The sequence below is a fragment of the Gadus morhua genome, chromosome 5 (assembly GCF_902167405.1).
Source record: "Gadus morhua chromosome 5, gadMor3.0, whole genome shotgun sequence".
NCBI lineage: Eukaryota > Metazoa > Chordata > Actinopteri > Gadiformes > Gadidae > Gadus > Gadus morhua.
The window spans coordinates 17,933,931-17,959,919 of NC_044052.1; the positions used below are offsets into that span (position 1 = coordinate 17,933,931).

Below are 25,989 nucleotides of genomic sequence, written 5' to 3' on the forward strand. Positions count from 1 at the left end.
CTTTACAAGGCTAGAGGCTGTATCGCTATATACTCCAGATCGGGCGATAGGTATAAGTTCAGGTGTCGGGAAGGAAAGAATGGTATCGGAACATCTCTCGTTTTGAAACGTAGCATTGAATATTAGCTACGTAAAGCATGTTGGCCGAAAGCTAACCCAACGCCGCTGTGTCCGGCCGCGGTCCCCCAGGAGGGGCGGGGCTACTACTCGCAGACGGGGCTGGGGCCGCTGCCCGTGGTGATGTACAACGGGATGCCCTTCCAGCGCGAGCAGCTGGACCCCGACGAGCTGGAGACCGTCACCATGCACAAGATCCTCGAGACCACCACCTTCTTCCAGAGGGCCGTCTACCTGGTACGCACGCGCGCACACACGTACACGTGCGCACACATGTATGCACGCATGTTCGTACACACACGTGTACACGCGCGTACACACACGTGTACACACGTGCATACACGTGCACATACACACACACGCACGCGCACACACACACACACACGCGGTGGACTTGCAAGTGCACGCACACACTGTTACAAAGGAATACATTTTCAGGAAAACACAAGCTCACTCTGCTTGTAGCTCATTTGTTGTCGAAAAATCGAATTCATGTTCAATGCGGTCAAGGGTGCACGCACCCTTCTGTGTTCTTCATGAGTGGTTCAGCACTGCCTGGCCCGCAGTAGAGCCGCCTTGCTAATCCCTGCTGTTCCCTGGCTGGCCTGTAGGGGGAGCTGGCCACCGACCACGACGTGGTGGACTTCATGATGAACCAGCCCAACGTGGTGCCGCGCATCAACCCCCGAGTCCTGGACACCAGCAGGACCTACCTGGACCTGTCCGACACCAGTGAGGATACACGCACGCACGTGCACGCACACACGCGCACAAAGACACACACCTGCACAAAAACACACGCACACCCACAAAAACACACACACATGCACGAAAACACACTCACATGCACGAAAACACACACATGCACAAAAACACACGTACAAAAACCCACACACACGCACAAAAACACACGCACACGCCCCTTTCTTCTGCTTGATTCCAGTCAATCCATTTCTCGGTGTGCCTCCCTCTCTCTCGTAGACAACTTCTTCGTGGACGACTATGCCCGCTTCTCGACCCTGGATACCAAACAAAGGAGTACGGCCGTGGCCAACAGCATGAACTACATGACCAAGAAAGGTACCGCTGCTCGTGTTCCAAGGGTTTCCTTCAGTGAGAGGAAAGGGGGTTTGGACGGGGCGAGTCAAACGGGGATAATGTCTTTGTTCTATCTATTCTCTCCACCTTCTCTCCGTCTTATGATCCGTCTGCCTCCCCCCTCCTCCCTCCTCCCTCCTGCCCCCTCCTCTCTGAATCAGGGATGACTGCCAACAGTAAGCAAACTTTCCCTTTCTTCTCCCTTTTCCTGCTATTTCTTCTTTAAACCTTAAACCTGCACTATGAACGTTATCCAAACAGCAGCCTCTAGTGGCTCAAGTTTGAGCTGCGGTTATAGCTTCATCATTTCCAGACTACCAGGGGGGAAAAGTGGACTGGAATCAAAGGATTCAAAGAAAGAACGTCGACAACAACGAGGGGGAAAAGTACGGACCAGAATAAATGGATTCAGAGAAAAGGATGTCCCCGATGGGACTGATGCTCGGATGAGGGTGTTTATTCTCGGAAATCATTCTACTTCAGAGATCTTGCACTGGAGTAGAAATGTGAGGCAGAGTGCAGGTTTAATCTTTTTGAACTGCTCGTGCCTGCGTCAACGTCTAACTTCTACCTTCCAACCCCTTTGTGCTTCAGTGTCTTTCTGTCCCACATCCCTCCTTCACCTGCGTTTGCCCTCTGAAGTCCCCCCTGTGTAACCCACTTGCATCGCTCCCTAACCCCACTCTTCACATTCTTATGAAGCCTATATATATATATATATATATAGGCAGTTCGCGCGGCCCTCATTTAACTTCCAGCTTCTTTTTAGTTTTGGTTTGTTCCACCTGCACGAGCGTAGCATTGTTACGGGGCGTGGGCGTGAGGTCTGATTCGTTGTGTGGGTGAGAGGAGGCAGCGCTGTACCACGGCTGTAAGACTCCTCACCCGGCACACGCCTCCATCCTCCGCACCCCAGTATGGGCCTCTGGTCCTCCGCCTCAGTCCTCTGTAGACCCGCCCTTTCCCCCATGGAGGCCCTCCCCCATGCCCCGCCTCTCCTCATGCCCCGCCCTCCCCCCTCATGCCCCGCCCTCCACCCTCATGCCCCGCCCTCTCCCCTCATGCCCCGCCCTCTCCCCTCATGCCCCACCCGCTCCCCTCATGCCACTCCCTCTCCCCTCATGCCCCGCCTCTGATTGGTCCCGTTGTGGCCATGACTTCATCCACTGTCTTCCTTTCTTGTTTTTGTTGTTGTTGTTGTTGACAGATGACGGCTTCGTCCGTCCCGTCACCTTCTGGGTGGTGGGAGACTTCGACCAGCCGTCCGGACGCCAGCTGCTCTACGACGCCATCAAACACATGGTGACACGCCCACACATACGCACGCACACACATGTGTGCACGCAAGCAAGCACGCACACACATACACAAGCAAGCAAGCAAGCACGCACATACTTACATACGCACCCACACTCGCACAGATGCACATACACACACACATAATGACACGCATGTACGCACACACACCAGCAAAGGTATTTCAGAAAGTGAGGAAAAACAAGATTCTCTAAAATCAAATCCATTGAGCCCTAGATAAAATAGCAGGCCACTGTCCGCCAGGAAGATGGAATATTAAAACGCATGTAACACAGCCAAGCTGCTACTAGGGGGACGAGCAGGCAGAGTGCTGTGCTGCTGTTTATATTCCCCCGTGTTGGTGGTAATGGTATCACAACACAGAGCACACCTAGCTTCACGGCGTCGGCCTATCGATCAACGGCGACTAGAACCTCGGCCTGGGCAGGTTCATGGCACTACGAAAGCCGTCCGCGCTGTGAACATGCGCCCTCCTCCTCCCCCCCCCCGACAGAAAAGCAGCAACAACGTGCGTCTGGGGATGATCAACAACCCGTCGGCGGCGGTCACGCCCGAGGGCAGCCGCGTGGCGCGCGCCGTCTGGGCGGCCATGCAGACGCAGACCGCCAACAACGCCAAGAACTTCATCACCAAGATGGCCAAGGAGGACACGGCCAGGGCGCTGGAGGCCGGCGCAGACATACGCAGCTTCGCCGTCGGGGTGAGGGGGTGGGGGCCGTGTGACTGTGTGAGTGTGTGTGTGTGTGTGTGTGGGTGGGTATGTGTTCGCAGGAGTGCGTTTGTGTGGGCATGTGTTCCCAGGAGTGTGTATCCGTGCTTGCTTGTGCGTGTGTGTGTGGGCATGTGTTCGCAGGAGTGGTGTGTGTGTGTGTGTGTGTGTGTGTGTGCGTGAATCTTTGCGGGTGCATGCATTTGTGTGTCACAATTGAAAACGTCACACACATAGAACCCGCATTGTCCGTGTGTCCAGGCTCTAACCCCGGCCTCCATGTTTTCTTCACCCCCCCCCCCCCCCCCCCCCCCCCAGGGGATGGACATGGACCTGTTCCAGAGCGCGTACGACGGGCCCAAGCTGGACTTCCTGCTGTCACACAGCGTCTACTGCAGCCACGCCCTGAAGCTGAGGAGAGGCCAGAGGGCCGTGGTCAGCAACGGAAGAGTACGCACGCACACACACGCACGCATGCACACTTGCATGCACGCACGCACACACCTTCACACACTTGCAATCACACAATTACACACAACCGCATGCACACACTATCACACACTTACACACACTTACAAACGCACACTCTTACACAAACACACTTGTACACGCACTCGTACAACCACATGCAAACTTCTTACTCTTAACTACATGCTAATCTACACAGTCGCTCACTCGCCCCCCCTCGCTCACTCGCACCAACGTTAACTCTTGCCGCCTCTCTCCGTACCTGCAGGTCATTGGTCCGCTGGGAGAGGAGGAGGTCTTTAACCAGGATGACTTCCTGCTATTGGAGAGCATCATCCTCAAGACCTCCGGAGAGCCAATCAAAACCAAGGTCTTGCAGTTTGGAATCGAGGAGGACCGGTAAGCACCTCTCCTCTCTCACACCACCACCACCACCACTCTACAGCACCTCCACCCATCATCACCACAAGCACCACCAACACCATAACCACCATAGCCACCACCCCCACCAACACCCTAACCACCACCACCTCAACCCCCAACCCTCTCTTCCACGTCACCACCATCGCTTCCCCCATTAACTTTTTCACACACACGTTGGGGAGTTGGTGTGTGTTGCTGCGATGACCTTCTCACCGGGCGGTGAGAAGGGAGGCCCTTGGTTAATTCGGCCCTTGGGGGGGGGGGGCCCGCTGAGTCAGCAGTCCCCCAGCCTCGAGGTCACCTCGGTCACGGTGAAGCGCGGGTCGAGGTAAAGTCGCTGACTCGCGCTATAGCTATTTGATGACGGCCTCAGTTTCGATCAAACTGAAAAATGTGAGCAGACTTGTGGCTAATGATCTGTGGCCACGAGCAAACGACTGCTACTGCGGTTCCCTGACTGTCGTTCAGACATTACCTTCCCTGGGTAGTGGACATCGCTTCACTGGGTAGTGGACATCGCTTCACTGGGTAGTGGACATCACTTCACTGGGTAGTGGACATCACTTCACTGGGTAGTGGACATCACTTCACTGGGTAGTGGACATCAGCTCACTGGGTAGTGGACATCACTTCACTGGGTAGTGGACATCACTTCACTGGGTAGTGGACATCACTTCACTGGGTAGTGGACATCACTTCACTGGATAGTGGACATCACTTCACTGGGTAGTGGACATCAGCTCACTGGGTAGTGGACATCAGCTCACTGGGTAGTGGACATCACTTCACTGGGTAGTGGACATCGCTTCACTGGGTAGTGGACATCACTTCACTGGGTAGTGGACATCAGCTCACTGGGTCTGGAGTCTCATTTTGTGTGTGTGTGTGTGTGTGTGTGTGTGTGTGTGTGTGTGTGTGTGTGTGTGTGTGTGTGTGTGTGTGTGTGTGTGTGTGTGTGTGTGTGTGTGGAGTAGGGCCAGTGACTTGGTGATGAAGGTGGACGCTCTGCTCTCCGCTCAGCCCAAGGGAGAAGCCCGGGTGGAGTACGGCTTCGCTGACGACCGCTTCAGGTAAGCTAAACCCGGGTGTGTACAAATATATATACTGTATATATTTATACATGCCTATGTTGTTTCTTTCTTTTTCATATTTTTGGTACTTGGAACTTTTCTCATGCATCCTCCTTTGACTGACTTTGGGTGTAAAATAATCACATATCAAACTGAAGTTTTCCTTCGACACAATTAAACCTTTTTTCAGAGCGTATCAAAGCGAACGTCTAACTCAATATTCTCCGCACACCAAATGCACCCAGCCTCCATCTGGCTGCCCTGCTAATTGGCTGTTGTTGATGATGTTGTCGTCGTTGTTGTTGTTGTTGTGGTGTTCTCAGTGCTGTGAAGATCCGGCCCAGAGAGGGAGAGGTCTACTTTGATGTGGTTGCCGTGGTGGATCCTGTAACCAGGGACGCCCAGAAAGTAGCTCCACTGCTGCTGGTACGTTCACACGCGGTCCAGTCCCGTCCTGACCGGTCCTGACCGGTCCGGTCGTGGCAAGAGTTTTAGTTTTTAAAGATCTTCTCTGATCAATCAAGGCAAAGTTTGACCCTCATTTTGACCATGCAGGAAGCCCTTGGCTTGTAAAATATCCTTGCCTGAATCAACATTAATAGATGTATTTATGTATTTTTATTTTTTTTTATATCTGTGCTGCTTAATCCTCTCAAAACTACTTGAGAGGAGTTGTTGCCAACGGCCAGTGATGAAGATGAAGCAACAGGCTAGGTCGCTGTGAGTGATCCAAACCTAACTAGGCCCTCTTTCTTTCCTTCCTCCTCCCGGCCCGGTCGACCTTTGACCCCTAGGTTCTGAAGCAGCTGGTGAACATCAATCTGAGGGTCTTCATGAACTGTCAATCCAAACTGTCTGACCTGCCTCTCAAGAGGTGAGCTCACCTCCACCTGTTTATAAAGTCACCTCCACCTCCAGATTCTAACATCACCTCCACCTCCCGTTTACAAAGTCACCTCCACCTCAAGATTACAAAGTCACCTCCACCTGTTGTAACATAATTCACACATTCATACCAACAGGCCACATATGTCCTCGGTGACTAGAGAGGCTTCTTTCCCATCCTAGGGAGGCGTCCGGCCCCTACAAGCAGCCATTCATTCATGTACCAATTCTAGAGATACGAGCGCCCAGGTGTTCGAGAGACCCAGAAGCTCAAGGCCACAAGAACAAGTGTAATTCCCGCACATAGCCACAAAACAAGCTGCAATGCCAACACATAGCCGCAAGGGACAGCATCAAGACACATACGGGTATCCAGGGGGCGGGAGTTCAGCACCATGCTTAGCCAATCAGTAAGTCCACGCCTGCCCCGTATTAAAGTCACAACACATAGCCCAGGGGGCTAGAACGCTCCAGGTAACGCATCCTTCAGATGCCCTACTAAGTGTATCTCCACGCGTGCCTACACAATTCCCCTCCTTTTGCTTCATAGAGACTAGACTAAACCTTTACCAAACAAAGTGAGTTAAAAGCGATCCTGATTCAAGTACCTTTCCAAAGACCACGACACTGTTTATAATGTCACCTCCACCACCACCTCATGCTGATGAAGCCACCATCATTAAGGTGCACTTCTCTCTGTGCGAGCTGTGTCATTCTCACCTCTGGTACACCCCTTAGGATGTCAGGAAGTGTTTATCTGTTTACCTCAACGCCAAGCCCAGAGGAGAACGCGTGCCCTTGTAAAACACTCTGATGAGCCCATTTCCAATATATTCACAGTTATTGATTTCATAATCTCAAAGATTAACGTCACCCACAATACCAAACCGACAGCAGCGTTGGCATTTTAAAGACGTTCTGAGTTGTGGGCTACATAATTGAAAATATAAAATATGATAACGTATCATTTCAATAATGTAGCACACGGCGTCGATACAGTCGACCTCCACTGCAGGTCCTTTGTCACAGTCGATCGTCTGTCATCGATCTGCCCTCGTTTTCAGTCTACTCTTTGGAGTCCACTTCTCACTTTTTCTGGCGTTTGGACCACCGTCCCGTACTCTCCCTGGAACCCCCCTCCCTCATCCCCGTCCTGTACCCCCTCTTCCCCGTCCTGGGGCCCCTCCCCCCCCCCCACTCCTGGTACCCCCTCTTCCCCTCTCCCTCTCTCCTCCTCTCCTCCCGTCCTGCGTCTCTGAACCCCCCTCCTCTCGGCCCCCCCTGCGTCTCCTAGCTTCTACCGCTACGTGCTGGAGCCGGAGGTGGGGTTCCAGGCGGACGGCAGTGTCTCGGCGGGGCCCCTAGCCCGCTTCCTGGACATGCCCCAGACGCCCCTCTTCACCCTGAACCTCAACACGCCCGAGAGCTGGATGGTGGAGTCGGTGGGCACGCGCTACGACCTGGACAACATCTACCTGGAGGAGGTACGGGGCTGCGGTCGGGCTTCAGGGGCTCCCTCTAGGGGTGAACACGAGCTATTGTTGCAGAGGGCTCCCTCTAGGGGTGAACACATGCTATTGTTGCAGAGGGCTCCCTCTAGGGGTGAACACGAGCTATTGTTGCAGAGGGCTCCCTCTAGGGGTGAACACGAGCTATTGTTGCAGAGGGCTCCCTCTAGGGGTGAACACATGCTATTGTTGCAGAGGGCTCCCTCTAGGGGTGAACACGTGCTATTGTTGCAGAGGGCTCCCTCTAGGGGTGAACACATGCTATTGTTGCAGAGGGCTCCCTCTAGGGGTGAACACATGCTATTGTTGCAGAGGGCTCCCTCTAGGGGTGAACACGAGCTATTGTTGCAGAGGGCTCCCTCTAGGGGTGAACACATGCTATTGTTGCAGAGGGCTCCCTCTAGGGGTGAACACATGCTATTGTTGCAGAGGGCTCCCTCTAAGGGTGAACACGAGCTATTGTTGCAGAGTGCTCCCTCTAGGGGTGAACACGAGCTATTGTTGCAGAGGGCTCCCTCTAAGGGTGAACACGTGCTGTTGCACGCACAGCCAGGCCTTAACTCTCTTTATAGCACTAAGTATGCCTATAAAACCATTTAGTTTATCCTATCACCAGTATCTTAAAACATATCTGATACTCTTTTAAAGTCTCCAATTTACATTTGTAAACACATTTGTGGTCTTTTCTTTCTAGTACTCCTCCCTCCCCTCGCTTACTGCCGTTGACATGCAGTCCTCTTTCTGTTTGAGTGTGAGTCAGGAGAGCAGGCGTGCACCTAACACTGTGTCGTCGTCCCCCCCCCAGGTGGACAGCATCGTGGCGGCCCAGTACGAGCTGGAGCACCTCCTCCTGGAGGGCCACTGCTTCGACGTGAGCACGGGACAGCCCCCCCGCGGGCTGCAGTTCACCCTGGGGACCGCCTCCGAGCCCGTCATCGTGGACACCATCGTCATGGCGAACCTGGTGAGTGACGGCCCCCCCCCCCCCCTACTAAAATAACATTTAAAGGAGGAGTAGAAGTAGGTGTGTTTTGTGCGCCCTCTCAGTGCTCCGATGTTACCGGTGTGTACTGTGAGAGGCATATTGTGTGGGGTTCTGATTGGGTGTGGAGGTGAGAGGCGGGTCGTAAGGGGTTCTGATTGGGTGTGGAGGTGCGAGGCGGGTCGCAAGGGTTTCTGATTGGGTGGGGAGGTGAGAGGCGGGTCGTAAGGGGTTCTGATTGGGTGGGGAGGTGAGAGGCGCGTCATAAGGGGTTCTGATTGGCTCTCTGCAGGGATACTTCCAGCTGAAGGCCAACCCCGGAGCCTGGACCCTGAAGCTGAGGAAAGGACGCTCAGACGACATCTACAAGATCTACAGGTGAGCGGGGAGGGGGGAGAGGTGAGGATGGGACAGGTGAGGGGGGAGGGGGTGAGGGTGAGGGAGCGTACGGGTGAGAAGGGGGGGGGAAGACAGGTGAGGGCCCCAGCATTGTCGACCGTCGAGATGGTCCACAACACGGGTTCGGCTGCGGGCCTTGCACCTTTGTACCTTTTTTGTGCTCGATCTAACTTGTAGTATTTCTATGTTTCTTCATTGAAGCCATGACGGTACAGACTCCCCGGCAGACTCCGATGACATCACCGTGGTGTTGAACAACTTCAAGACCAGGGTCATCAAAGTCAAGGTCGGTTGGCCAGCAGTCCGCAAAGTATTGTGTGTGTGTGTGGAGAGAGAGAGAGAGAGAGTGTGTCTGTGTGTGTGTGTGTGTGTGTGTGTGTGTGTGTGTGTGTGTGTGTGTGGGGAGAGTGAGAGGGAGAGTGTGTGTGTGTGTGTGTGTGTGTGTGTGTGTGTGTGTGTGTGTGTGTGTGTGTGTGTGTGTGTGTGTGTGTGTGTGTGTGTGTGTGTGTGTGTGTGTGTGTGTGTGTGTGTGTGTGTACTGTCGACATGACATGTCATGGTTCTGGTCTCAGGTGCAAAAGAAGGCGGACAAGATGAGCGAGGAGCTGCTGAGCGACGGCACCCCGGAGAACGACTCGGGCTTCTGGGAGTCGCTGACCAGGTACGGCCCCCCCTCACCACTCACCCTCACCCCGTCTACACTGGGACCCCCGGGTACGGCCCCCCGCACCACTCACCCTCACCCAGTCTACACTGGGACCCCCGGGTACCCGGTCTGCATTTAGGAGACTCTTTTATCCAAAGCGACTTACAATCTACATTTGTCAGAAGAAGAGAAACAACAATATATTGCTGTCGGTACAGTCAGGATGTTCATAGAACCATGTGACAAGCACTCACAACCGCTAGGTTAACCCCTTCCCCGTATACAACAAAGAGAGCTAGGATCAATCGCTACAAAATGCTAATAACGATTTTTAAGTGCCAGGACGTACAAACATACAACAAATCTTCTCCGACCAGGTATAATGTCACTGGAGATCTCGTGTTCACTGGAGATCTGTGTTCACTGGAGATCTGTGTTCACTGGAGATCTGTGTTCACTGGAGATCTCGTGTTCACTGGAGATCTCGTGTTCACTGGAGATCTGTGTTCACTGGAGATCTGTGTACACTGGAGATCTGTGTTAACTTGCCATCTGAGATCCGTGTTGACCTGAGATCTGTGTTGACCTGAGATCTGTGTTGACCTGAGATCTGTGTTTAGGGAACAGATTCAAACGTCCTTGCTCTTGTTTTTAATATCTCCCTCCTTCCTTCCTCCAGAGGGTTCACAGGCGGGGTGAAGACAGAGGAGCCCAAGCAGGAGAAGGACGACGTCATCAACATCTTCTCTGTGGCATCGGGTCACCTGTACGAAAGATTCCTCAGGTGAGTGATGGGTCACCTGTATAGGGGATCCTCAGGTGAGTGATGGGTCACCTGTATAGAGGATCCTCAGGTGAGTGATGGGTCACCTGTATAGATGATAGTCAGGTTCCTTTTTCAATAATTATAGTATTTCTTTCTGGTTGCTATTCTCATTCAAAAACAAGTCGATATTTTCTTATCGTATTTACTCTTTATTGTAAATGCAGATGTACAGTATTTTCTATATAGATTATTCTTGATTCAGATTGTATTCATTTTAAAAAGATGTTTAGAAGAATTTCCTCATCTTAAACTCTCTGTCTGAGTCTCTGTTCTCTGGTTCCCCTCTCAGGATCATGATGCTGTCGGTTCTGAAGAACACTCAGACTCCCGTCAAGTTCTGGTTCCTCAAGAACTTCCTGTCACCGGCCTTCAAGGTCTGCCCGCTCCCTCTCCAAACCACATTAGAACGTTACACTTACCTTTTTTACAGCTAGATTCACACATTGCTCCACATTTGTTTGGATTCCACAAACATTGTCTCGTGCAAAAATAATGAAACTTTCTCAAAGTAAAGAAATTAAAATTCTCGACACATCCAGTTAAAACACTCTCATTTTGTAATTGTATATGAAATATATATATATATATTATATTTAATAATATCATTTATTTTATATTTAATAATGTCATTTATTTTATATTTAATAGTATGTTTCTGTGAATATTGTAATATGTCTATACATTTTATATCAAAACGTATTTAGTCATGTTTATTTCAATATTTTCATATTCCTATTTTACATGGATATTGTATTTTTTTAATATATTCCAGGTAGTCATGCATATTTATGTTTTTTTTTAAATATTTTTCTGCACATCCTAACATTGTGTGTGCGTGCGTGTGTGTGTGTGTGTGCAGGAGTCCATCCCCCACATGGCGCTGGAGTACGGGTTCCAATACGAGCTGGTCCAGTACAAGTGGCCCCGCTGGCTGCACCAGCAGAGGGAGAAGCAGCGGATCATCTGGGGCTACAAGATCCTCTTCCTGGACGTGCTCTTCCCGCTGGCCGTCGACAAGTTCCTGTTTGTGGACGCCGACCAGGTCAGCGCCCCACAGGTCACAGGGGCCTTATGGCCCGGCGGCCATTCTGGTTCTAAACGTTAGCTAACGTTGGTTAAGGTTTTAGAACACGTATTAGAGCAGGTGAGCAGCCTATCCTAAGTAGCTGCTGCCCCCCGGATACCACCATAAACATACCAATATACTGTATCTATATATCGATGTATATATATATATATATATTAGTGCTGTCAAGCGATTAAAATATTTACTCACGATTAATCGCGAGCAATTGCGATTAATCGAGAATTCTTTTTTCTATGCTAAATATCCCTTGATTTCTTTGTCCCATTAATTTTTCTAATTTTAATGCTCTTATCAACATGGAGAAGTGCATCGGCTTGCCTTGTGCAAATGTTTTTTATCGATAACAACATTGGCATATACTGATCAAAACAGGACTATACAAAAATAAAAGCCTATAGTGCAATTAAACGATGAACATACAAAGATACTGCCTTGAACATAGCAGTCAGGCTACTGCTTCTTTGTTTTGAGTCAAAGAAAAAAAATAAAAGAATTGCGTTAATCGCTCGATAAAAAAATGAACGCCGTTAAAATTGGTTTGCTTTAACGCCGTTAATAACGCGTTTAACTGACAGCACTAATATATATATATATATATGTATACATATATACGCCTTACCCTAATCGTTAGGGTTAGGCGTATATCTATATATTGATGGGTTAGGGTTTTTATCTATATATGTTGCTATAGAGATGGTGAAATTGATTGATAAGAAATTGGTGTGTTTTTTTTATTGTGCGTTATGTTTACATATTTCTATGAGCGTCAGGGCATCTTTTTGTTCAAAATTATAAAGTTGAGTCAATTCTTGTATTATTAATATTCATTGTATTATTAATATTCAGACAAAGTGCATTTGCAGCACAATATTCAACAAGCTCGCATTCCAACGCTTTCTTATGCTTTCTCTCATCTATCGTTCGAGATTTGTCTTCTTCAGTTATTCAAAACAATCGTTAGTGTCGGGAGAGAAGAGGAGTAAGTAAACGTGACTCCTGGGTCTTCCAAGGTCGCCCCCATCCTCTCTCTGAGGCCGGGCGATTTGTTTCTTATTCTTTGCCGTTAATCCTTTTGGTCGACTTTGTAAACGTGGTGATTAATGAGGACCTGGCGGCCATATATCCCCGTGGCGGCGAAGACGATCGCTTTGACCAACTCTGGGCTCTGTGGAACAAAATGTCACTTCAAAGTTGCTCCCCAATCCATGCAATAAATCACTCGGCTCCTCTCGCACTGTCCTGACCGAAACCTCCTTATTCTCCCCTTCTCATCCATTCATCATTCTCCTCTTCCTCCTGACCTCCTCTTCCTCTCCCCCCTCCTCCTCGCCTTCCCCACTCCTGATCCTGATCCTGATCCTCCTCCCCCCTTCCTCCTCGCCCCTCCTCCTCCTCCCCCTCCTCCTCCTCCTCCTCCTCCTCAGATCGTACGTACGGACCTGAAGGAGTTGCGTGACTTTGACCTGGAGGGCGCCCCCTATGGCTACACGCCGTTCTGCGAGAGCCGGCGGGAGATGGACGGATATCGCTTCTGGAAGTCTGGCTACTGGGCCAGTCACCTGGCGGGCCGGAAGTACCACATCAGGTAGAAGACGCTCTTTAAACTGGGCCGTTTATTGGTCTCTAAAGGGTTACCTCAATGTAAAATATCTGAATTGATTGGACGATTCCAGCGCGTATGTGTACTTGCTTGTGCATCTCAATGCTCTCCCAATTATTTTCACGGCGTGTTCTGAATCGCGGGGAGTTTAACAAAATGCTTCGAGTCGTATTCTTGTAATTCTTGATTTTTGTCGGCATCTTCCAAAGTTGCTCCTTCAGTGCGTCTAACAAGCGTGTGTGTGTGTGTGTGTCTGTCTGTCTGTCTGTCTGTCTGTCTGTCTGTCTGTCTGTCTGTCTGTCTGTCTGTCTGTCTGTCTGTCTGTCTGTCTGTCTGTCTGTCTGTCTCAGTGCTCTCTACGTGGTGGACCTGAAGAAGTTCCGTAAGATCGCTGCCGGAGACCGACTCAGGGGGCAGTACCAGGGCCTCAGCCAGGACCCCAACAGCCTCTCCAACCTCGACCAGGTCTGTCTCTCTGACCTCGACCAGGTCTGTCTCTCTGACCTCGACCAGGTCTGTCTCTCTGACCTGGACCAGGTCTGTCTCTCTGACCTCGACCAGGTCTGTCTCTCTGACCTGGACCAGGTCTGTCTCTCTGACCTGGACCAGGTCTGTCTCTCTGACCTCGAAAAGGTCTGTCTCTCTACCCTTGACCAGGTCTGTCTCTCTACCCTGGACCAGGTCTGTCTTTCTGCTTGCCTGTCTGTCTCTCTGCCTGCCTGTCTGTCTCCCTAGCCTGGACCAGGGATGTCTCTCTACCTCACCAGGACGTGATGTGTGTATTGATGCTGTAACCCCCCCCCCCAGGACCTTCCCAACAACATGATCCACCAGGTGCCCATCAAGTCCCTCCCTCAGGAGTGGCTGTGGTGCGAGACCTGGTGCGACGACAGCTCCAAGAAGAAGGCCAAGACCATCGACCTGGTAGGACCACCGAGCTCTCTACCTCACCTGACCTCGTCTACCCTCACCTGACCTCGTCTACCCTCACCTGGCCTAGTGTACCCTTACCTGAACCAGTCTACCCTAACCTGACCTAGTCTACCCTCACCTGACCTAGTCTACCTCTCACCTGAACTAGTCTACCTCTCAAAAACAAGTCTGACCCGGGTTGACGGGGTCAAGATAAAAACAGACCTTTTTCGTGTTAAAGTTTAGAGGCCGTCACCTGCTCCCTACCCTACCCTCACCTGACCTGAGAGGTCATCACCTGCTCCCTACTTCCTACACCTGGCTTAGTTCACATCCATTTAGAACGAAAAACCAAGCTCTGCAATACTGGTGTTTCCCAGGAGATGGTGCTGTTTCCGCCAAAGTGATCAGTGTTTAGTTTTGTTGTCTCCTACATTGTTTTTATGCTATCATGCGTAATAATACAAATTATATTTATCCTATTGTCGTTATTCACTAAAGGTCGTTATGATATTAATATAACGTTGTTGTACACATTTTACACCACTACCACTATACTACTGTTGAACCATAGAAATTGCTACGCTAAGCTAAACTAAGCTAAAATCCGCTAAATTAAACTAAGCTGAACTAAGCTAAACTTAAATAAGCTAAGCTAAGTTAGCTCCCTGTGCGTCCCGCCCGCTCCAGTGCAACAACCCTCGGACCAAGGAGCCCAAGTTGCACGCGGCGGTCCGCATCGTCCCGGAGTGGGCCGACTACGACCAGGAGGTCAAACGGCTCCTCAGCAGGGTCCAGGAGAGACAGCACACAGACCCCCAGACCCCCACCGGGACACAGCCCAGCGGCACAGGTAACGCACACAGAAACACACGCACACGCACGGAGACACACACACATACACAGATGGGGAGATGCATACATATTATCTCTGCATGAAGTAATCAAACGCTCTCTCTCCCCCCTCTCCTTTTTTGCTTCTTCCTTCCTCAGATCCCCACATAGAGTTGTAGTGTCCTGGGACGGCCAGGGCAGAGGTGGTGGGTTGGACTCTGTTTAAAGAGTCCCCTACTCTCTCCTCCTCCTCCACCCCCTCTCTGCTCCTCTTCTCCTCCTTGGGAGCAGCCTGCTGATAGACAGGCCGCAAGCCGCTCCTAAATGATGGACCCCTTGTTCTGATGATTAATTTCGCCCTTTTTTTATACAGTGTAGTCTGGAACTATTTGTGTGTTTGTGCCTGTGTTTGAGCGTGTGTGCGGGTGCGTGACCGGGTGTATGTGTGTATGTGCGTGGGTAAGTGTGTGCCCATGGGGGTTATCGAGAGTGTAGCGCATCACGTAGCACGGTGGCTGACGTGTTGCTGTGCGTTCGGTCGTGAGGAACGCTGCTCTGTTTCTTGGTGTTTGTTTTGTTTGTTTGTTTCCGGCTGTATGGGGAAAAAGTTGTACCGTTCCCTAGCCGGTGAAATATTTTGAAATATCGAAGATAGAAATGCTAAACTAGATAACAGATCACCATCCAATAGCGCAAACACTCTGGACCAGACTCATGTTTTGATGTTCCTTAGTCTTCGGTGAGTCTTAAGGGGATTTCTCTTTTTTTTTTTTATAATGGCTGTTTCTTAGATGGTGGTACGATGATTACCGTACGACGAAGCCTCGACCAGAAGTACTTGAGAAAGTTGCAATACATTGCGACAGTACATTTTATATAAACTTTCCCAAAGCCGTAGAGAATGGCCGTCCAGAATCGAATAGCATTCTCATAAGTTATCTTTAACCAAGACATCTAGTACCCATCATCTCTTACTGTAATTTGAGTCCATCTCTCTCCCGTGAACAGGGACACCTGATGTGCTCCTGTAAGTCCTGTGGTCCTAAACGACCCACCCCCAGACAATAAAGACTCAGCCAACATCATCTGGGGTCTTGTGCTTTGTGTCTGGAGCGAAATGCACTGGGGCGTTGTGAACTGAAGCAGAGTTTGACACTCTTTCGTAACACAAGTTCAGATATTATTAATAGCACAACTTAATATTTCCCCTAGCTTAAAATGTCTTGTATAAATGTTTTGTCGATTTACATCATGAAAGTGATATAAATGATTTGCTCAATAAAATCACATCCTTTAACTGATAGGTGTAAATAAAAAAGTGCTGTCCCTCACGTTTACAAGAAACCATGACCCGACTGAAGGTATCAGACTTTTTATTGTGATCCATTTGAAAAAAGGTTTTACAAAAAAAGTAACATTCGAATTTTACACAAGTTCTTAAAAAAAATCACTTAAAATAAAAGATTGATACAACAGATTTAGTTGACCAAATAATGGCTTCTATAAACAATGTGACGTAAGAATATACATGTAAATGAACGCTACAAATGTGGACAGAGAAAAAAAAAAAAGATTACATTGATATAAAAAGAAAACGAAAATCTTGAATATAATGGCATGGCTGCTTCATTATCGACTGGGCATCGTCCGGACAGAATCGCTAGCGGATTGGCTGTTGGAAGAGAAATGTTATAACTTGTTTAATCCGGTACCCAATTGGAATGTGAAAAAAAATAAGTATGCTAAAGAAATAAATTCAAAAACACGAGTTTGGTGGTTTGTTGCATACAGTTCTTGGTGTTGGCATGGCAACAACAATGCACCCCCCCCCCCTCCCCAGACACATAAGGCTTGATCTTTGACCAAAAAAAATCAAATAAGTAATGGCAAGAAACATAGAAAGAGGAAAAAAAATATAACTCAATGAGTACAATTAAATTAATTTGCCGCCAAACAATCTTTCATAACGGGAGGGGAGGTGGGGGTGATGGTGAAAGAGGAGGGGGGGGGGAGGGGGAGGGGGTACAGGTATGACTCGGGCCAGTGGACGGGGGTCTGTGTTCAGGTCAGAGGTCACAGATGCTCAGTTCACACTGGACCTTGAAGAGGCAGATGGAGGCGTGTCGTCAGCCGATCTCTCAAATCGGGAAAAAAAAAACACGAAACAACAGGGCGGAGCTTCAGGTGAGAAGTACAAACCCAGGAGGACCGCCTTCCTGGAGGAAGCGTCAGAATCAAACACACCCTAATCTGCCGCCCGTCAAACCGGACCGCTGTCCCTTTCAGTCAAGATATTTAGTATTCATTGTGATTTCAAATTCAGAAACCACCAACGGCTGTATTACATTATTTGTTACTAAAATCAACACAATGAAATTCACATTCATTTCCTTCCCGGGTTTGGGGAACTCTTGAGCCTTTTGGGGGTCTACCATCACTGTACTGAATGGGGTATCGGAGCCTTAGGGTGTACCCCCTCGGAGCGCGGCCCAGCTGAGAGACCGTTCAGGTGGGGGTGCGGGACGCTGCCTCCAAGAACCGCCGTCCCGGACATAAGAGACACTCCTTGAGTCCTCTAGACGGGATGATTAAAAACATTTCTCCTTCGGCGCATTCATTGATCTTTGTCCAAAGACCGCCCCCCCCCCCACAGGTCATTAAACAAACATTTATTCCCAGAACATTAACATCAAAGCTTAAAAAACACATGCATCTCCAGCATTTTATACAAGAGTATGATACAAAATAAGGCATTTCACTGTGTTGAGTATTCAGGTTGAGTGTCTATGCATGGTTTCCTTTGTGTGTGTGTGTGTGTGTGTGTGTGTGTGTGTGTGTGTGCGACAATGTGTGTGCATGTCTGTATTTGCGCGTGTGTACATTGCAACCACATATTTTATGTATATCTTGCCCGCCTATAAAAAGACTGCAAAAGAATCACGGTCATAACTCTTAAAATATATATATTTTTCATATATATTTACGTATATATTCATATGTAAAAAAAGACAAAAAATAAAGTAAGGAAAAAAACAATAAAAAGAGGTCCCTGTAATTGGCCAGTTCGCAAAAATAAACCCCGCCCCCAACCGCCCCAACCCCTCCCTCATTCCATGACCTCGCCGGGCGCCACAGCGACCAGATGCAGCGGGATCTCCTGGTTGCCGACCAGCTCGTGGTGGCCGGTGGTCTGGACGATGAGGGTGGTCCCGCCCGCCGTGATGATGGTGTCGTTGGAGACGGAGGGCGAGGCGCCGGCCGAGGCGGCGCCCTTCTTGTTCAGGTGAGTCTTTATGTGCTTGGCCAGGTGGTCGCTGCGCATGAACCGCTTGGAGCACTCCATGCACACAAACTTCTTCTCTCCTGCGGCGGGACGGGCGCACACACACGCACACACACACACACACACACACACACACACACACACACACACACACACACACACACACACACACACACACACACACACACACACACACACACACACACACACACACACACACACGAGAAAGAAAGAGAAAGAGAGATCAGATTGTGGATCCTGTTCTAAAGAACGAATTCTGCATTCCCTTGGTTTGATCTCCAGCGTCCCCCTCCTGCCTTGTTTCAGTTACTGCTCTACTCTAGAGTGGACAATATTCAACTAATGTGCAGACAAGAAAAGGAAAAAATATGGGTCTTCGGCTGTGTGCTTGTGTGTCCGTCCTGTGTGTGTCCGTGTCGCACATTTGTTTGTATCTTTCCTGTGTGCTTGTGCGTGTCTGTCCTGTGTGCGTACGTGTACATATGCGTGTTTCACCTGCGTGCGCGTATGTTTCCAGTGTGCCTGTGTCACCCGTACGCACGCGTCACCCGTACGCACGCGTCACCCGTACGCACGCGTCACCCGTACGCACGCGTCACCTGTGTGTGTCATCAGTGTGTCTCAAACTGTGTGTGTCAGTGTGCGTGTGTCCCACCTGTGTGTGTCATCAGTGTGCGTGTGTCCCACCTGTGTGTGTCATCAGTGTGTCCCCCGTGTGCGTCATCAGTGTGTCTCACCTGTGTGTGTCACCAGTGTGCGCGTGTCTCACCTGTGTGTGTCATCAGTGTGCGTGTGTCCCACCTGTGTGTGTCATCAGTGTGCGTGTGTCCCACCTGTGTGTGTCACCAGTGTGCGCGTGTCTCACCTGTGTGTGTCATCAGTGTGCGTGTGTCCCACCTGTGTGTGTCATCAGTGTGTGTCCCCCGTGTGCGTCATCAGTGTGTCTCACCTGTGTGTGTCACCAGTGTGCGCGTGTCTCACCTGTGTGTGTCATCAGTGTGTCCCCCGTCCCCCGTGTGCGTCCCCAGTGTGCGCGTGTCTCACCTGTGTGCGTCCGCCGGTGTCTCTGCAGCTCGTCGCTCCGTGTGAACCTCTTGCCGCAGAACATCCAGTTGCAGACGAAGGGCCGCTCCCCGCTGTGCCAGCGCAGGTGCGCCCGCAGGTGGGACGTCTTGCCGTACACCTTGCCGCAGCCCGGGATGTGGCAGATGTGCTGCTTCTTCTTGCCCGTACCCGAGCCCCTGCAGCCCAGGGAGGGGGGGGGGGGGAGAGAGAGACGGTGTTAGAATAAAACGAAGGCAGACTCCACCAGAGCTGGGCTGTGAGCTGGAGCTGATATCCGGGGTCTTCTGGACCAAAGCATGTTTATTACTATCATCGACACGACTTGTGTTTATCTTTAATTCAATATCCAATTCATATTCAAAGCTAAATTGTGAGTGAGTGAGTGCCTGTGTTGGCCGTTTGTTTATATATATATATGTGTGTGTGTGTGTGTGTCACTGTGTCTGTCTGTGTGTTGGCCACGTGTGTGTGTGTGTGTGTGTGTGTGTGTGTGTGTGTGTGTGTGTGTGTGTGTGTGTGTGTGTGTGTGTGTGTGTGTGTGTGTGTGTGTGTGTGTGTGTGTGTGTGTGTGTGTGTGTGTGTACGTGTGTCTTTCTATGTGCTGGTGAATGTGTGTGCGTGTCTGTGTGCGCGCGTCTGTCTTTCTATGTGTGCTGGTTTCCCGTGTGCCATCCCCCCCCCCCCCCCCCCCCTCCTCCTGGACCCACCTCCCCCCGGACTCCTTGCAGTTGGGGCAGGTGCACGCCACGCGCCGCAGCCGCTTGCCCTCGCCGCCGGCGCCGTCCATGTCGTCGTCCGTCATCTGCACCCGCAGGTGGCTGAGGTCGCTGGTGTTCAGCGTGGAGTCGCCGCTCAGCTGCCACTCCTCCGAGTCCGGCTCCTCCTTGATCTGGATGTCTGGGGGGGGGGGGGGGGGGGCGGGCATCACAGCGTTACCGTGGGGACTAGACCGCGTAGCCGGGACCGGTCACAGAGCGGGTGAGGGGCGGGGTTGTACCGGGGGTCTGCCTGTAGGCCCGTCGGAGCAGGGCAGACCCCCGGACCTCTCCCCTACCCCGACTGTGTCTGGACTCACTGGGAGGCGCTATGGATAAAAGTCTGTAATAACGTGATAGTAAATGACTAATGAATACAATAAGGAGAACAGGGGGGGTACACAGTACAGTTTAGCGTCAGCCATGTTAGCCTATTTGAAACGCAGTAAACATTAGCGTCAGCCATGTTAGCCAGTGTTATTATGGTAAACATTAGCGTCAGCCATGTTAGCCAGTGTTAATATGGTAAACATTAGCGTCAGCCATGATAGCCACGGTCTTATTATGGTAAACATTAGCTTCAGCCATGATAGCCACGGTCTTATTATGGTAAACATTAGCTTCAGCCATGTTAGCCAGTGTTAATATGGTAAACATTAGCTTCAGCCATGATAGCCACGGTCTTATTATGGTAAACATTAGCTTCAGCCATGTTAGGCCCGATTCAGACCAAATCAGGCGTTGCGGTGTCAACGTGTCATTTAACAGGAGTCGTGTGTTTAGGCTGTGGCGGGGGGGAGGGGGGGGGTTTCTCCAAAAGTCAAAACAGAGTCAACTTTTGGAGAAACAGAACCCCACAGCACCCTCGTGACGGTGGTCCGTCACGAGGGTGAAAGGGGAACTTTTCCTTGCAGCCATATGGCCAGTGTGCAGGAGAACGGAGTGGAGGTCACCGTACCAGCGGGGCTGCTGGCGTCCTCTCCCTGCGAGTACTGCACCCCCACGTGCGCTACCGAGTTGACGGTGACGGTCTGGAGGTTGGGCAGGGTGACCTGGCCCCCCTGGCCCAGGGGCAGGGTCTGCACCGGGGCCAGGGTCAGCTGCTGGGTCTGGCTCTGGCCCTGGGGCAGCTGGAGGCCTTGCAGGGACTGGACCCCCTGCACCTGAATGAGGAGCAGAGAGGGGGAGGGAGGAGTGAGCCCATCGTCCACCTCCTCTTGTGGTCTAGCGGTGTCCTACGGTAACCTTAAAGAAACGATATGCTCCACGTGCGACGCAGCCACAATAACAGGCATGTAGAGAGATGGAGCCGGCACGCAGCCCGTTGGGTCAAAAGGAGAAACACGATCATGGCACAGAGTCGGTGTGAGTGGATAACAACCCAGCAATACCAGTCCAAACCGTCCCTCCTTCCTTCACTCAAACATCCGTTACCAATATCATCCGTCATAACGGCTTCCCTTTGCAGATTCTGCCACGAATGTCAACAACAGCAGTAAGGCCGTTTTGTAAATGCCCCTCAGCAGGTTTGCTCCAAGTGGGGTAACTTTGAAAAAAATGATATTGGTAACAAAGTTTTAAGTGAAGCCAAAAGAGACGGGGATGACGACGACGATGTGGATGACGGCTCCAGTACCCGGACATGACTAGACGAAGGCGTTACCTGGAAGGTCTGCCACTGGATCTGCCCCGTGGCCGACACCGTCTGGGCCTGGATGAGGAAGGTGCCGGGGTTGACCAGCTGGACGCTCTGCATCGTCTGGCCCCCGGGCCCCAGGTCCCCCTGGGCCTGGCCGTCCCCCGCCAGCTGCAGGATGGGCTGGGAGTTGGAGGAGGACACCTGCAGCGAGACGGCTCTGGTTGGTCAGGGCAGGGTCACATTGAGCCGATCCCTCGGCGGCCACTGTTCCCCTCGGTCGAATCCCGCTCCGTTTGGCTCTCTTAAGGGCCGGTTATGGACCACGCACACGCTTCCGACGCGGCCCTGAACCCGCTGTGGTTCTGCGTCGGGTTTAAGTGAGCGGACCAATCACAGCCCTTGCTGCTGCCTCGCCTCGACGCAAGGTTACAATTTTAGTGAGACGCACGTCAGGCGCTTGCGGTGGACGCGGTTGGCGCAAGGACGTAATGGATGTGGTGGAACCATAATCAGCCCATCAGAGTTGCTGAAAGGGGGCTCCCTCGGCACGTGTTCGGACTACGGCCCATTTCAGGTTTTTCTACTATGCTGGCGCTCAACCGAGAGTCATGTCTTGGTTTTTGGCAGCCAGGGAAGGCCTCCTGCTACGGTACCCTTTAAGATAGAGCGTACCATATTAGGCTCAGTCCTGAACGCAGCGACCCGGGTTCGAATCCTGCCCGTGGTCGTTTTATGCATGTCCCCCCCCCCTCTATCTCTCATACCTTCCTCTCTATTTATTTTTTTTGAATAAGATGGCCCTTTCAATTTCAGAGCCAACATGATAAGGACGATGACTATATGATCACGTCATGGTTAGTAGAGTTGTTCCGACACCAGTAAGAAAAATTCCTCAAATAGAGTCCAAAATCAGTAGTGGGTATCTGCGAGTATGCAAGTCTATGCGCTATCCGACACCATCACGCGATCATTCACTACACATGTAAATAACATCTCAAAACACGTGCTGTGGTGGGAAGTCGGAATGGGAAACGCGTGGAAAAACATGCTCCAGCTAAACTACAAGAATACAAATGTCTTATTCAAAATCTAGATTATACATGGAAATGATTTAGTTCTGAAAAGTAAATTGTCGACAGTAAATGAAACTAATATACATTGCCGTCATCATAAGGGAAACCGTCACTAAGAACCAGTGCGATTAGTAGTTACAATGCTAGATGATGTAGCAGTATATACTCTGTTTTGGCTCTGCCCGGCCTTGTAGAAGACTCACTTCACGTGCAATAGGTGGACTTTTATAACTGTGTTATATATTGTAGTCTGTGAAGGAGAGTGTGTGCGTGTGCGTGTCATAATCGTATAGTCGTCAACATGCCACACAGCTTCATTGGTGACTGGGATCCATCCATCAATGCCGGTCGCACCGAGGGCCGCCGAGGAACCGGCGGGTCACGTAGGGTGAGGTCCTTAGTAAGAACGTCGTCATGGCGACTCTGGTAAATGTAAACTAAACTATCGTAAATTATCTTTCTTCCACGCAATCAGATTCTGCTTGTTTCAAAACAGAATCCTGTTTGTTTCAAAACAAACAGAAAAGGATTTCGACTTTGTTGTTTAAAAGACTACATCTCCCACACGGACAGACTTGTACCATCACAGCTGCTGACCTGGATTTGCTGCAGGTGGTTGTGGGAGTTGAAGTTCCCGGACGAGGAGGGGTCGGCGAGGCCCGCGGAAACTGCGGTGGCCTGGGTCAGCACGCCGGTGCCGTCGATGGTCTCGGGGAGCGAGGAGGCCGAGTTGGACGCCGAGGACGTGGGCACGTACAGCTCCTGGTGACCCCCGCCGCCGCCCACCGTCACCAGCGACTGCTTGCCGTCGCCGCCGTCCAGCGCCTGGCTGCTCATGATCAGCTGCCCGTCCGCCGTCACCCCCGTCGCTATGGGAACCGTCTGGGCGCCCGTCAGCCCCAGCGACTCCAGGTCGAGGTTCAGTGGGACGAAGGTGATGTTGCCGGGCAACCCCATGTGCCCCGCGCTGGCGTAAGCCGAGCCCCCGCCCAGAGACACGCCCTGGATGGACTGCACCTGCCCGGCCTGCGATAAAAGGTCTGTCGTGTTCGTGGAGGCCAGGCTGACGCCCAGACCGCCGTGGCTGCCGTCCGAGATCAGCTGGATCTGCCCTGAGCCGTCGTCCAATCCCTGCGCCGAGAACCCCGACAACGTCCCGTCTGCGTTTTGGATCTGTGGGGTGATGACCATTACACCCTCCATTCAACTGAAGCGCCGCAAGGTAAGAATATGTGCGTGTGCATATAAACTAAGTATTTTACCTGATACTGAATGCCTGACACACCATTGGCCGAGACCTCGTTCCCAGACGCCGTGACGTAGATGGGTTGGTTGGCCATACTACCGATCACATACTGTCCATTGGACGTGACTATTCCAGAGTTGGGAATGTGAACGATGCCCTGGTCTTCCTTTCCCGAGGAGACCGGCGTCAACAGCTCCCAGCGGTCCGAGCCCGTCAGCTGAATGGCTGACATGTCTGTCGTCTGGGGATACATTCAAACCAAAACACACGTCGTGACTTTGTGATGCCACACATGCATAGTAAAACTCGTGAGGTAATTTTAGTGTGCGGTGAAATGAGGAAGTCAATGGCCACACATTGCATCGTTATAAATAGTAGAATTGAATATATATATATATACACCTTTTGTATTGTTTATTGGTTTTGAAAGACTTTGTTACAAAAGGTTTAGGAAACAGTGGCGAAAGAGACGCCTAAACAAGCATGAGTGGAGTCACAGCACCAAACTCACAACCTGGAAAATGGACGAACACAGAGAGGTGGGGGATGGGCGGCAATCACCGCAGACGGGAACTGTTATGATCGGTACCACACAATAATGCATTCATCACCACACATGCATGAGAAGAACCAGAAAGGTACACTACGGGCTATCTTTGACGAGCAGACCCAAGTGACTGACTCCGGTGTCCTACCCACTATGGGCGGGTTTTAAAGGGGTAAAAGTGGGTGGCCGTTATTGAGGGGAACACAGGAAGTGTGCGGCTTTCACCCCATGCATCAAATCGTTTATAACGTGTGAACTTCATGCTCTCATAAACCATCATCCAGCAGTCGTCGGGTAGGAGAAAAAGGGGGGAAAGACGAGCCCCAAAATGTCGGATACCTGCGTGTCCGCTCCGCCGCCGTGCTGCAGAAACTCGCTCTGACTGCTGTCCACGTCCGCGGACGCCATTTCTCCTTGTTTCAGAGAGAGCGGGGGGAACCGAGCGAAACTAGGCGATCTGAGACTCTTCTGGCCCGTGGAAGCTCGCAAAGCATCCCCACTCTGGAGTCCGAAGGGGTTAGGGATAGACCGCAACAACGAAAAGGCGGCGGACGGAGGTTTTTGCGGACGCTTCGGGCTCGGATCGGGTGTTTACTTTGTGAACTACTCCGAGGCTAGCCTAGCCTAGCTAGTGGGCTAACCATAGCAGCTACCGCTAGCGCCAGGACTCAGCGGAAGATTAAAAAGACGCAGATTGCTCCGCTGTCGCTTGCGCAAAACTCACCGAATAGTTGTACGCCTCGATGCGCTAAGTGTTGCGTACCGTTCTCATAGTGTAAAATGTAGTACGCGGGAGATTATCCGATCCACTAAACTCCGAACATGATTATTTTATCAAAGGCGGGCTAGTGTGTTGATCGGCGAATTCGGGTCGATTTTTTTTTCTATTTTTGATTGACGGTGCGGGAAACACAAAAAGGCGGGACTAACGAGTTTGACGGTCACATTTGCATCAGATTACAGGAAGTCCCGCCGTTCTCCTCTAACGGGATTGGTTGTCTGAGGGAAGTCGTGAAAAGTCTATGGCCAACTGAGACGTCAATCGTTTTTAACAGAAAGCGTATTTCCTGTTTGTTGTTAAAACGAGGACCTAGAAGGAATGTAGTGGAAATCCATGGAGTATAACCAACTCACAACGCAGCTGGTAGTGAGATGTTTCTAAACTTTATATATATCGGAACTTTTGAATATACTATGCTTTTTAAAGCGACTTGTTATGAAATGTGCGATGTAACTAACTTTTGACTGTGCGCCTCCCAGACTATAATTGTACATTTGTAGATTTAAATAAGTCCTTTGTTTGGTACGTTTTAAAATCACTTTTGTGGACCGATACTTCTCATCCAATATTAAATAATCAGAACGCCGTGAGACTTGCATTTTTATTGAGTGCGGACAGATTTGTGAAGGCTTATAATAGCACAGATGTGCTCATCGGATTCTGGCCGGGTAGTCGTTGCATCTCCCCTCCCCCCCCCC

General features: G+C 50.8%; 2 protein-coding genes across 3 annotated transcripts in view; one reads left to right on the forward strand and one right to left on the reverse strand.

Moving 5' to 3' along the window:
• uggt1 (UDP-glucose glycoprotein glucosyltransferase 1) overlaps nt 1-15,966 on the forward strand; it is a 33,189-nt gene extending 17,223 nt beyond the window's left edge. Inside the window, exons 18-40 of the mRNA XM_030356940.1 lie at nt 190-354; nt 729-849; nt 1,099-1,197; nt 2,423-2,517; nt 3,026-3,232; nt 3,560-3,691; nt 3,978-4,108; nt 5,107-5,202; nt 5,526-5,628; nt 5,997-6,076; nt 7,382-7,571; nt 8,401-8,559; nt 8,870-8,955; nt 9,178-9,262; nt 9,549-9,637; nt 10,302-10,406; nt 10,738-10,822; nt 11,308-11,490; nt 12,960-13,120; nt 13,486-13,600; nt 13,943-14,059; nt 14,738-14,900; nt 15,041-15,966. Of these exons, the coding sequence (XP_030212800.1) occupies nt 190-354; nt 729-849; nt 1,099-1,197; nt 2,423-2,517; nt 3,026-3,232; nt 3,560-3,691; nt 3,978-4,108; nt 5,107-5,202; nt 5,526-5,628; nt 5,997-6,076; nt 7,382-7,571; nt 8,401-8,559; nt 8,870-8,955; nt 9,178-9,262; nt 9,549-9,637; nt 10,302-10,406; nt 10,738-10,822; nt 11,308-11,490; nt 12,960-13,120; nt 13,486-13,600; nt 13,943-14,059; nt 14,738-14,900; nt 15,041-15,060 (2,787 nt within the window). The 3' untranslated portion in view covers nt 15,061-15,966. The remainder of the gene's footprint in view (nt 1-189; nt 355-728; nt 850-1,098; nt 1,198-2,422; nt 2,518-3,025; nt 3,233-3,559; nt 3,692-3,977; nt 4,109-5,106; nt 5,203-5,525; nt 5,629-5,996; nt 6,077-7,381; nt 7,572-8,400; nt 8,560-8,869; nt 8,956-9,177; nt 9,263-9,548; nt 9,638-10,301; nt 10,407-10,737; nt 10,823-11,307; nt 11,491-12,959; nt 13,121-13,485; nt 13,601-13,942; nt 14,060-14,737; nt 14,901-15,040) is intronic.
• A 271-nt stretch (nt 15,967-16,237) lies between these two features.
• sp3b (Sp3b transcription factor) lies at nt 16,238-25,906 on the reverse strand. 2 transcript variants are annotated; one of them, XM_030356951.1, is made up of 8 exons: nt 25,235-25,906; nt 23,980-24,204; nt 23,315-23,890; nt 21,669-21,845; nt 20,964-21,168; nt 19,958-20,147; nt 19,230-19,426; nt 16,238-18,244 (listed from the first exon to the last, which is right to left on the reverse strand). In XM_030356951.1, the coding sequence occupies exons 2-8, from the start codon at nt 24,193-24,195 to the stop codon at nt 17,988-17,990; spliced, it is 1,818 nt and encodes a 605-aa protein (XP_030212811.1). In that variant the 5' UTR covers nt 24,196-24,204; nt 25,235-25,906; the 3' UTR covers nt 16,238-17,987. The 2 variants fall into 2 exon arrangements, with proteins under 2 accessions (XP_030212811.1, XP_030212810.1); XM_030356950.1 differs by having other exon boundaries at nt 24,850-25,906.
• Between the last annotated feature and the right edge of the window lie 83 nt (nt 25,907-25,989).

Coding starts and splice junctions, on each gene's coding strand:
- sp3b (XM_030356950.1), bottom strand. CDS start 24,918: ATGGCGTCCGCGGACGTGGACAGCAGTCAGAGCGAGTTTCTGCAGCAC. Junction 21,846..23,314: donor ACCACCTGCAGCAAATCCAG/GTCAGCAGCTGT, acceptor GTCTCGCTGCAG/GTGTCCTCCTCCAACTCCCA. Junction 18,245..19,229: donor ACACCGGCGGACGCACACAG/GTGAGACACGCG, acceptor GTCCCGCCGCAG/GAGAGAAGAAGTTTGTGTGC.